This window comes from Salvelinus namaycush, chromosome 16 (genome assembly GCF_016432855.1).
Source record: "Salvelinus namaycush isolate Seneca chromosome 16, SaNama_1.0, whole genome shotgun sequence".
Lineage (NCBI taxonomy): Eukaryota > Metazoa > Chordata > Actinopteri > Salmoniformes > Salmonidae > Salvelinus > Salvelinus namaycush.
Window position 1 is genome coordinate 22,885,429 of NC_052322.1, and position 12,311 is coordinate 22,897,739.

The window sequence follows — 12,311 nt, forward strand, 5'->3', positions numbered from 1 at the left end:
CCAGAGCAACTTACAGTAGTGGGTGAATACATTTATTTAAAAAAATGTTTTCATACCGGTTGTGGAAATTGAACCCACAGCCCTGGCATTGCAACCGCCATGCTCTACCAACTAAGCTACGCAGAACACTATGACACGGATATTTTTGCATCTGTAGAAGTGTTTAGAAACATATTATATTCTTACAAGTGACTCCAAAATGACAATGCAGAATTTACCAAACATTTTTATTGTTAACAAAATAAATCGGAAACAAACAGCAAATGCATCTAACACATTTGTAGAGTCACACGTTTGATGCAGTCATTGTGTGCTATGAATATGGGACCAAATACTTAACTTTGAGTACTTTAATACACAAGTGAATTTTCCCCAAAACTTTTGGTCCCCTAAAATAGGGGTATATGTACCAAAAGTGCTGTAAATTCACGATAACATGATTCCAGAAGACAGAAGGGTTTTTTAAAGACAACAGTCATTAGGATATTAATTTATTATAATAAAATGTATTGAGTTTGATTATTATGTTAAAAGTTATGGTAAAATGGTTGAGTTGGCGACATTCAGTATAATGATCAATGGTATTAGACCTTCAGTACTACCGATCTGTAAAAAAAGGGACAATTTTATACAATGCACTCCAGTTATGTTTCAGCCTACAAAGTGTTATATTGTCAGTAAATAGACCCTTCAGATTTACTCACATTGACATGTGGGAAGGGCAGGAGTCCATGTCCCGTCCAGGCTGCATGTGACGGTGCCTGGTCCATTCATCACCATGCCCCTGAAGCAGACAAATGTCACAGAGTCGCCCAACTCAAGTGGAATTCTAATTCCTCTTGTCCTTTGGGCATATTGTACTCTGGGATAGGGACATTTAATGTCTGTGAACAGAGATTAAAGAGTCAACATAAGCTTTTATTCTATTGGTTTTAAAGGGGTTGGTTCCTTAATATTACTCTCAGGGCCAAGTTCTCAACACTTAAGGGATGTTCCTAGTTTGCTAAAGGGAACAAAAACATAGCAAAAATAGTGCAGCTATAGAGTTGAACAGGAAATGGAACCTTTGCACTCTGGAGGTGGCGCACTCCATGTCCCATCTTTGGTACAGTAGAGCTCACTCGTTCCAATCAGTTTCCCTACGCGACATCGATAGCCAATCACAGTGCTGTAAACGTAAGGTGGTTCCAAATGGCCATTTATCTCTCCATTTACCACCTCAGGAAGTTTAGCACACTGTACAGCTGAAAGTCACACACACACAATGTACATTTACATGATTTAGATTACCTTTTTTTTTTTTTGATTATGGTGACAGAACTGAAGTTCAGGGATGTTCTAAACTAAAGCAAAGTTACCTAAAGCAATTGACCTATGACCCAGGTGTAATACTGTGTGGTGCAGTAGACCATCTAAAAAATAAATGTGACACCTTCACAGACAGGAACACGCCCATCCCAGCCATCATTCATGCAATTTCTTACATTCTGTCCAACCAGCTGATACCTGGTGTAATAATGGGTACAAAAAGTGATTTAATATGACAACGCATAATTTTATTTGTACACTGCAACAATTATGAGAGTAGCCTTAAGAGCAAAAAGACATACTAGCAGAATAGAACTTACCCTTCATTACAAACCCCTGTGGCTGTATCTCCAAACTCTGCACCGGTATAGACGAAATGACCAAAAGACATCTCTCCAGCTGATCCACATGATTTGCCTTCGGACAAGAAAATGTCATTAAATTACATTTTTCAGAAGGCACAAAACACACAAACATTAACTACCACAGAGTGACATATTCTAGACCATCTATGGCTCTGCTGCCACCTAATGCTTAAACAAGAGAAGAATGTTCTTTACATACTGTAGTACATAGGAGGAAGAAGTATTAATGATGTGCCAGAGTATATGAAAAGTATATGTAGAGTAACTAACTGTACATATACAGTACCAGTCTAAAGTTTGGACACCTACTCATTCAAATTATTATTATTTTTTTTACTATTTTCTACATTTGTAGAATAATAGTGAAGACATCAAAACTATGAAATAGCACATATGTAATCATGTAGTAACCAAAAAAGTGTTAAACAAATCTAAATATATTAGTAGCCACCCTTTGCCTTAATGACAGCTTTGCACACTCTTGGCATTCTCTCAAACAGCTTCACCTGGTATGCTTTTTAACAGTCTTGAATGAGTTCCCACATATTCTGAGCACTTGTTGGCTGCTTTTCCTTCACTCTGCGGTCCAAATCATCCCAAACCATATCAATTGGGTTGAGGTCGGGTGATTGTGGAGGCCAGGTCATCTGATGCAGCACTCTGTCACTCTGCTTCTTGGTCAAATAGCCCTTACACAGCCTGGATTTGTGTTGCGTCACTGTCCTGTTGAAAAACAAATGATAGTCCCACTAAGCCCAAACCAGATGGGATGGATTATCGCTGCAGAATGCTGTGGTAGCCATGTTGGTTAAGTGTGCCTTGAATTCTAAATAAATCACTGACTTTGTCACCAGCAAATCCCCCCCACACCATCACACCTCCTCCTCCTCCAGGCTTCACGGTGGGAACCACACATGCAGAGATAATCCGATCACCTACTCTGCGTCTCACAAAGACACGGCGGTTGGAACCAAAAATCTCACAGTTGGACTCATCAGACCAAAGGACAGATTTCCACCGGTCTAATGTCCATTGCTCGTGTTTCTTGGCCCAAGCAAGTCTCTTCTTCTTATTGGTGTTCTTTAGTAGTGGTTTCTTTGCAGCATCTCGAACATGAAGGCCTGATTCACACAGTCTCCTCTAAACAGTTGATGTTGAGATGTGTCAGTTACTTGAACTCTGTGAAGCATTTATTTGGGCTGGTAACTCTAATGAACTTATCCTCTGCAGCAGAGGTAACTCTGGGTCTTCCTTTCCTGTGGCGGTCCTCATGAGAGACAGTTTCATCATAGCGCTTGATGGTTTTTGCAACTGCACTTGAAGAAACTTTCAAAGTGCTTGAAATGTTCCGTATTGACTGTAAAGTAATGATGGACTGTCGTTTCTCTTTGCTTATTTGAGCCGTTCTTGCCATAATATGGACTTGGTATTTTAGCAAAAAGGTCTATCTTCTGTAAACCACCCCTACCTTGTCACAACACAACTGATTGGCTCAAACACATTAAGAAGGAAATCAATTCCACAAATGAACTGTTAATTGAAATGCATTCCAGATGACTACCACATGAAGCTGGTTGAGAGAATGCCAAGAGTGTGCAAATCTGTCATCAATGCAAAGGGTGGCTACTTTGAAGAACCTCAAATATATTTTGATTTGTTTAACACTTTTTTTGGTTACTACATGATTCCATGTGTGTTATTTCATAGTTTTGATGTCTTCATTATTATTCTACAATGTAGAAAATAGTAAAAATAAACAAAAACCCTTGAATGAGTAGGTGTGTCCAAACTTTTGATTGGTACTGTACTTTCATCTATTCTGGCACATCATTTCATATGGTTTCTTACGTTCACATCTCAGAGTTACTGGCGTCCACCTCCCACTGACGCAGGTACTATAGTAAGTGCCTCTTACTCTCATGTATCCCAAGGCACAACTGTACCTGACCTGGTGACCAGGACCAAAATCTGCCTGTGCTCTACAGCAGTCAGAAAGGTGTGCATTGGAGAGGTACGGTGGCACTCCACATCTGCCTACAGGAAACGGAGATAGATAGAAATCACATCTGGTATAAAACCAATGCATCATAACATGTATTATATATTTCAAGTGACAGATATTGGCTGGTGTTGTGTTTACCATCAGGCTTGGGGCTTTCAATTATATCCTTAAAGGGCAGACAAAGTGGGAGCTCGGGCTGCCACTGGCCGTCTGGTCCACAGGTGAGCTGCTGGGCTCCAGTCAGGAGGAAGCCCTCAGAGCAGACCAAGGTCACTGAGTCTCTGACCCTGTACACTGAGACAGTCTCACTCAGCTTCACACTGTTGGCCACTGAAGGAGCAGGGCAGGTCACTTCTGCTTGAACAACTTGTGGTTCACCTCCCTCTAGAATGATGACATTTCAAATGTTATTGTGGTTTTGTTTAATTCATTCTTGCATCTATAATGACAAAAAAAATATGTACCTCATCTTGGAGATAAGAGGAAAAATGACCTCGTACTTTGGTAAAAAGCACAACATTGAGACTAGACTTACAGTACATTCAATCCTTTGAAAACAAGAGATCCTTTACCTGGCACACATTGTGGAATCTCCTCCATCCATTCCCCAGATCTTGAACATTTTATGTGGGCAGAACCTTTTAGCAGGTTTCCTTTAGAGCAGGAAATGGTTACATCTGATCCAGGTCTTCTACGCTTGATGGATGGGCTACCATTTGTTATGTTTAATATAGGGCACTTAATCTCTACATGAGTAAAAAAAAAAGATAGAAGCAGGTTAAAACAGTTACAACACATTTGACACAGAGTCTGTATAGCAGTTGTCCTAATCATGTCAGGATACTTACGTGTGCACTGTGGAAGAGAAGGAGTCCATTTTCCTTTAACCCCACATGTGACAGTGTTTGATCCATCCAAATAATAAAGGTCCTTGCAGGAAAAAGACAAAGAATCTCCAGATCTATAAACTGGCTTCAACCCATTGATCAACCTCTCCCCCTTTGCCTTGGGGGCATTGCAAGTGATCTCTAGAAAAAAAGAAGCAGAAAATAGCTCATAGAAGTTTGGTGTCTCTCTGTGGTAGACGGCCATGCCCTATCATTACAGAGCACTCCTAACAAATCATCACTGAAGAATGATAATTAGAGTTTCAAAAAACTATGCAACAGAACAGACACAGCAATGTCTCCATAGAGTGGGAGGTGGAATTACAAGAGCTAGGCACCGCCATAACAAATCAAGGCTCCCCCAGCAATGAATATGGGCCAGACACCCCAAAAAAGTGAAAAGATTTCAACTTTGGGAACCCTTAAGTGATGTTGGGCACCCCTACTGAGTCAATGTGTTATTCAAACCAGGATGGACCTCACCTCCGACAGAGGGCAGACAAAGTGGGAGCTCGGGCTGCCACTGGCCGTCTGGTCCACAGGTGAGCTGCTGGGCTCCAGTCAGGAGGAAACCCTCAGAGCAGACCAAGGTCACTGAGTCTCTGACCCTGTACACTGAGACAGTCTCACTCAGCTTCACACTGTTGGCCACTGAAGGAGCAGGGCAGGTCACTTCTGCTTGAACAACTTGTGGTTCACCTCCCTCTAGAATGATGACATTTCAAATGTTATTGTGGTTTTGTTCATTCATTCTTGTATCTATAATGACAAAAAAAATATGTGCCTCATCTTGGAGATAAGAGGACAAACAGATGCCTCCATCGAGACAATGACCTCATGCTTTGGTAAAAAGCACAACAACATTATGGGTGCCTGTGATTTGGGCGATTTATACAAAATGTCATCCATAGAAGGGTCCTTTGGAGCCTAATTGAATAACTAATAACTAATTGAAGTTGGAACATTTGTGAGATTTTGGCCTTACCCAGACCTCTTTTAAGATTCCATAATGTTTCATCTGTAAATGCTAGAAGGCTAGAAATTGATGTCATATGAAGCTTTACTGTTCGTTCTGTAATATGAGTAGTAATTTCATTTCAATAATAATTTCCATGCATTCATTTGTTTTTTAAAATATAAACATAAATATTGAAGATATACCATTTTTGATTTGGCTACATTTGTTTCATATTGTTGAACATAATATACTCTACAGGCATATCAAAGGTCCAGAGTGGGATCCCTGCTAGTTTGAAAGTTAATGTCCATTTTATACAGAGAAATTGGCATATTAGGCAATGTAACCAATTGAAGCCCTCGTTTTACTTGTATCAACGCAAATCCTGTAAATTACCAGCAGAGGGCAACCATTTTGAATCCAATTTCACATTCACAATGTTGGTAATGCTTACAAATTGCATCATAACCACTGAGGTATAATAAGAACTAGAAACTGCGTCCAAGATGTTCCAACTGTTTTTTCAAGGAAATCTACTCAAGTTCCAATTCATGAACCGTCTATATCCGGGTTGCATCCGGTTTATACAGACCAACATCACATGCGCACCAGCACTTAGTGAGCACAGGCGACATTATCGCATCATCCAAAAACATAGCAGACCTTGGATGAATATAAAATGTTAATATCAACATCTAAGAGTGATGCAAAAATATATATATATTTTTTTTTTAATCTGCTGACGTGAAAATAATTGGAATAATTAAATGGATGTTTTGTGCACAAAGGTGATGACTAAAGTGTCTTATTAGGAATTTTCAAATCTGACTTCTCTATGTGGCCGTCTATAGAAACTGTCTTTCTGGGCCAGGTGTCAGTTAAACTGCAGTACCGAAGCAAAACTGTAGGAGCAGTCGAAACCGTGCTTCTAGACAAGAACCCTGGCCCCTTGATCATAACTCTAAAAGTAGCAGAGATCCCACTTTAAACTTTGATATGCCCATAGAGTATATTATGTTCAACAATATTAAGATATTCATATGACACCATTGTTTGCTTTGTAGCACCTACAGATAAAACATTGTGGAGTCTTAAAGCGGCAATAAGCAGTTGAAGCAATAACAAAGCGTTTTTCCCGCCCCTGTTTTGGTAAAAAGCTGAAGGGTGGGGCTGGAGAAATGTAAGCACTCTCAAATTCATAGACAGTGCTATGGATGCATGGACTGACCATCCAAGATATATAGTTTTAACTATGTAATAAGGCTACAGTGTTTGTTTACATTTACTTTGTTTACAAACATTGGAGTAAAACAAGCTTATATTTTGGGTTCTGATGGGGCAGGAGAGTTGAACTAAGCCTATGCAGCATTTAAAAGTTATATTCTATAAGAATCACTGGGTACATATAATTAATTTGTAAGTCAAAAAAATGTATGTAGCAGAAGATTTCCCCTTTAAATGAGGCATGGTTAGGCCAAAATGTCACAAATAGTCCAACTTCAATTGATTATTTGTCAATTATGCTTTAAGATACAAATGGCAAATATGTCAACAATCCTTCCTCCAAAGGAACCTTCAATGGATTCACTTTTGTGGAAAAAAAGAAAAAAAATCATGGTCTTTTTTGTTCTAGTTTGGTGAGGAATCACCCTTACGGGACATTAGCTAGGACATTATTACCCATGCTGTGGTAGCCTAAAGGAACATTTGTTTGTTTACATGATATTCTAATGCTTTTGTAACAATGGGACAATTACGGACTGAATGTCCAAGGCCAACATGGTCAAGTCTCAATAACAGGATCTTGGTGTGTCATGCCTACAATCAACTAGACAAGTACAGGGCATGCCAGTCTGGTATTTCATACAGCAGAACCTACTAAATTGATTAGGATGCATGTTATATGTCCTACTTAGAAAGGGACGGACCTGATCGCTGCATATTACTTTACGATTGATCATCAATGGTGCATACCTTCACACGTGGGAATCTCTCCACTCCAGCCTGAGTCCTTACATATTCTGTATTCCATCCCCTTCATATTAAACCTGTGCAAATATCAGAGATTAAGAAAAAGCTCAGGCTATAGGCCTATTTCATTACATTCAAGACACTTACCCCTCATTGCATACTGCATATGCCTTGTCCCCCAACAAAGTCCCCATATAATGAAAGTATCCATTGAATAACTCCCCAGCAGATCCACAGTTCTTCTCTGAAGAGAGGATGGGACACATTAGAAAACAGCAGGGCAGTCAGGGAATGAATCCAGGGTGAGATACTGTGCCAAATTCAACATAATAACCACAGGGAACTGTTTGTGCCAAACAGCACTAAGACAGGCACACTGCAGTCCTCAAGGACTGAATTGAATATAAATGTTATTCCCAAATGTTCTCTTTGCAACCACCAGAGGGCCCCAGTAAATGTAAGTGTCAAATGACATCTACTTGCCACAACAACCTCATCCCAGAGACAGTTGTAACCATAATGATATGATGGTATGACATTCATTGAACCAGTGTTATGCACAACAACAATATATACGTATCTAAATGCTTAGCTGTAGGCAATTACTTACTTTCACACTTCATGGTTAACTGTGTCCATTTTCCATCTTGACACTTGATAGAGCGAATGCCACTGTTCTGAATGTAGCCCTCGGCGCATCTGTAGCGGACTTTTTCTCTATGGCTGAATATACCCTTTTTCGGTTTCATGTATATGTCCTCGAATTGCGTGTGTGGATAGGACGACGGCGCACCACATTTCGATGGAACTTGAGCTGTTTAGAAACAAAATGAGCCACATTAGCAACAGTGGCAATTCAAATCACTGCGTTCATCCGATGAATATGTAAAAATGCAACAAATGACATTGTCAGTATTAAAGTGGACTGTGCAATGTTAATTTTATGAATACAACAATCTCACCTGAGGCATGTAGGGCAAGTGATAAGAAGAACACGACATTATAAACCAGATTCATCGTTTCATGTGCGTTCGGGTCTGTATGCTCACCCGTTTAAACGTTATTGAGTTTAATAAAATTGTATGTCGACTGGGTTATATTTTATAGTTGGAGGGGAGGTGACGTAAAATGACGAGTAGCCTTGTAGGCCTACGTAGCTAGGCTATTCAGATTTATTTACGTCAAGTAATCTGAGTTTTTCCATTGGTAATACTTAGACTCACTTCTATTTTGGAGTGAGTCTAAGTATCTAAACATGATTTTCAGAAATCATGTATGATAAGTGGTTCAAGAAACACCCCAACACAGGAAGGAGTGAGTCAAAGTTTCCCACAGGGCAAAACCAGTGGTGTAAAGTACTTCAATTCTTGAAAAAATACGTTAAAATACTTTAAAGTGCTACTTAAGTATTTTTTGTGGTATCTGTACGTTACCATTTATATTTGACAACTTTTACGTTTAATCCATTACATTTCTACAGAAAATAATGTACTTTTACTCCATACATTTTCCCTGACAACCAAAAAGTACTCATTACATTTTGAACACTTAGCAGGACAGGAAAATGGTGCAATTCAGTTATCAAGAGATCTGGTGGACTCATTAAACACAAATGCTTCGTTTGTAAATTATGTCTAAGTGTTGAAGTGTGGCTGGCCATGGCTATCTGTAAAAAATGGTGCTGTCTGGTTTGCTTAATATAAGGAATTTGAAATTATTTATACTTTTACTTTTGATACTTAAGTATATTTTAGCAATTACATTTTCTTTTGATAGTCAAGTATTTTGAAAACCAAATACTTTTAGACTTTTACTCAAGTAGTATTTTACTGGGTGACTCACTTTCACTTGAGTAATTTTATTTTAAGGTATCTTTACTTTTACTCAACCATGACAAGTGTGGACTTTCTTCACCACTGGCCAAAAAATGGTTGAATCAACATTATTTACAAGTCATTTCAACCGCCAAAATCTACGTGATGATGTTGAATCAATGTGGAAAACTAATTGGATTTGCAAAAAGTAATCAACGTGAAAGACATTTTGTATTTTTTTTCACCCAACTTTTTACCTAAATCCAATGACATGGTGCATATTCTTTTTTTTACTTCACATTGAATTCAAATGTAAATCAAAACTAGACATAGAATTTACGTCTGTTCCGAGTGGGTTGTATGTTTTACAACCCCATAACAGCATCTGCAGTAACCAAGTATTCCAGCCACTCTCTTCCTATGAAGAGGCAGTTGCTATTAAATAAAACAATTTTAGGGTAGGAATCTAGGCTAAACTGGGCTGGGTCTTCTGTTCCAAGATCATCAGGAACAGTCGAAGGTGGAGGCGACTGTGGAGCCATTATCCTGGCAGCGCTTGTGGAAGGGTGGGGCTCTGAACACCAAGCTTGCTGGAGTTTAGCAGCATCATCGTGTAACAGTTTAACTTTAGTCCGTTCCTCGTCCCGACCCGGGCACGAACCAGGGACCCTCTGCACACATCAACAACAGTCACCCACGAAGCATCGTTACCCATCGCTCCACAAAAGCCGCGGCCCTTGCAGAGCAAGGGGAACCACTACTTCAAGGTCTCAAAGCGAGTGACGTCACCGATTGAAATGCTATTAGCGCGCACCACCGCTAACTAGCTAGCCATTTCACATCGGTTACAATCGCTGTTGTCTTGGCGACAGCCTCAGTGGTTTAATGCTCCTGCTGCTCATCGCTCTCCTTTGTTTGGGTACTTTGGCGAAGCCAATCTTAGCCTATTTAGCTAGCTCGAACCAAATAATATGCCAAGGCAATTAACACTAATGCTTTTTACAGCTACAGTTGAAGTCAGAAGTTTACATACACTTAGGTTAGAGTCATTAAAACTCGCTTTTCAACCACTCCACACATTTCTTGTTAACAAACTATAGTTTTGGCAAGTTGGTTAGGACATCTACTTTGTGCATGACACAAGTAATTTTTCCAACAATTGTTTACAGATAGATTATTTCACTGTATCACAATTCCAGTGGGTCAGACGTTTACATACACTAAGTTGACTGTGCCTTTAAACAGCTTGTAAAATTCCAGAAAAGGATGTCATGGGTTTAGAAGCTTCTGATAGGCTAATTGACATCATTTGAATCAATTGGAGGTGTACCCGTGGATATATTTCAAGACCTACCTTCAAACTCAGTGCCTCTTTGCTTGACATCTTGGGAAAATCAAAAGAAATCAGGCAAGACCTCAGAAAATAATTGTCGACATACACAAGTCTGGTTCATCCTTGGGAGCAAATTCCAAATGCCTGAAGGTACCATGTTCATCTGCACAAACAATAGTACGCAAGTATAAACACCATGGGACCACGCAGCCGTCATACCACTCAGGAAGGAGACGCGTTTTGTCTCCTAGAGATGAACGTACTTTGGTGAGAAAAGTGTAAATCAATCCCAGAACAACAGCAAAGGACCTTGTGAAGATGCTGGAGGAAATAGGTACTAAAGTATCTATATCCACAGTAAAACAAGTCCTATATCGATGTAACCTGTAACCTGTAATCGATGTAACCTGAAAGGCCGCCATAAAAAAGCCAGACTACGGTTTGCAGCTGCACATGGGGACAAAGATCGTACTTTTTGGAGAAATGTCCTCTGGTCTAATGAGACAAAAATAGAACTGTTTGGCCATAATGACCATCATTATGTTTGGAGGAAAAAGGGGGAGGCTTGCAAGCAGAAGAACACCATCCCAACCGTGAAGCACGGGGGTGACAGCATCGTGTTGTGGAGGTGCTTTGCTGCAGGAGAGACTGGCGCACTTCACAAAATGAATGGCATCATGAGGGAGGAAAATGATGTGGATATATTGAAGCAACATCTCAAGACATCAGTCAGGAAGGTAAAGCTTGGTCGCAAATGGGTCTTCCAAATGGACAATGACCCCAAGCATACTTCCAAATTTGTGGCAAAATGGCTTAAAAACAACAAAGTCAAGGTATTGGAGTGGCCATCACAAAGCCCTGACCTCAATCCTAGAGAAGATTTGTGGGCAGAACTGAAAAAGTGTGTGCGAGCAAGGAGGCCTACAAACCTGACTCAGTTACACCAGCTCTGTCAGGAGGAATGGGCCAAAATTCACCCAACGTATTGCCGGAAGCTTGTGGAAGGCAACCCAAAACGTTTGACCCAAGTTAAACAATTTAAAGGAAATGCTACCAAATACTAATTGAGTGTATGTAAACTTCTGACCCACTGGGAATGTGATGAAAGAAATAAAAGCTGAAATAAGTCATTCTCTCAACTATTATTTTCGCATTCTTAAAATAAAGTGGTGATCCTAACTGACCTAAGACAGGGAATTTTTACTAGGATTAAATGTCAGGATTTGTGAAAAACTGAGTTTAAATGTATTTGGCTAAGGTGTATGTAAACCTCCAACTTCAACTGTAGATAGCTAAGAGTGAAACAGCTTCAACTGTAATCTTGACCCTGCCCTTACAATTCAAAATCAAATATATTACAGCTCAAGTTATTCACTTAGCCTACCACAGAGATGAGAAGAGATTTTCCCCACTTTTTATGGAAACCCAAAGGAGTCATACGACTCATACCTAAATGCCCAGTGGCTTTCCATGGCCCCCTTAAAAACACAGCAGCACACCCTGTCCAATGTGCGCAGGGGAGATACAGATTTGTTTTGCGCCAACCTGTCACTCAGTCATTTTAACTTTTTTGCTATTTTTATATAGGGACATAAAACTGAGGGGGCTAAAGTTTGAACTGAGGGGGCTAAGCCTCCTGTAGCCCCCTCATGGAGCCATGCCGTATCAGCATT

At 39.9% G+C, this 12,311-nt stretch overlaps 1 protein-coding gene across 1 annotated transcript; it reads right to left on the reverse strand.

The window, feature by feature from the left end:
• Positions 1 to 210: 210 nt before the first annotated feature.
• On the reverse strand, positions 211 to 8,590 carry LOC120060706 (complement receptor type 2-like). Its single transcript, XM_039010109.1, has 14 exons — positions 8,454 to 8,590; positions 8,102 to 8,305; positions 7,639 to 7,735; positions 7,495 to 7,568; positions 5,046 to 5,267; positions 4,524 to 4,703; positions 4,248 to 4,421; positions 3,814 to 4,059; positions 3,522 to 3,707; positions 1,629 to 1,725; positions 1,433 to 1,506; positions 1,065 to 1,244; positions 705 to 884; positions 211 to 606 (listed from the first exon to the last, which is right to left on the reverse strand). Exons 1-14 carry the CDS (start codon positions 8,506 to 8,508, stop codon positions 599 to 601), a joined length of 1,977 nt encoding a protein of 658 aa, XP_038866037.1. The 5' UTR covers positions 8,509 to 8,590; the 3' UTR covers positions 211 to 598.
• Positions 8,591 to 12,311: the final 3,721 nt, after the last annotated feature.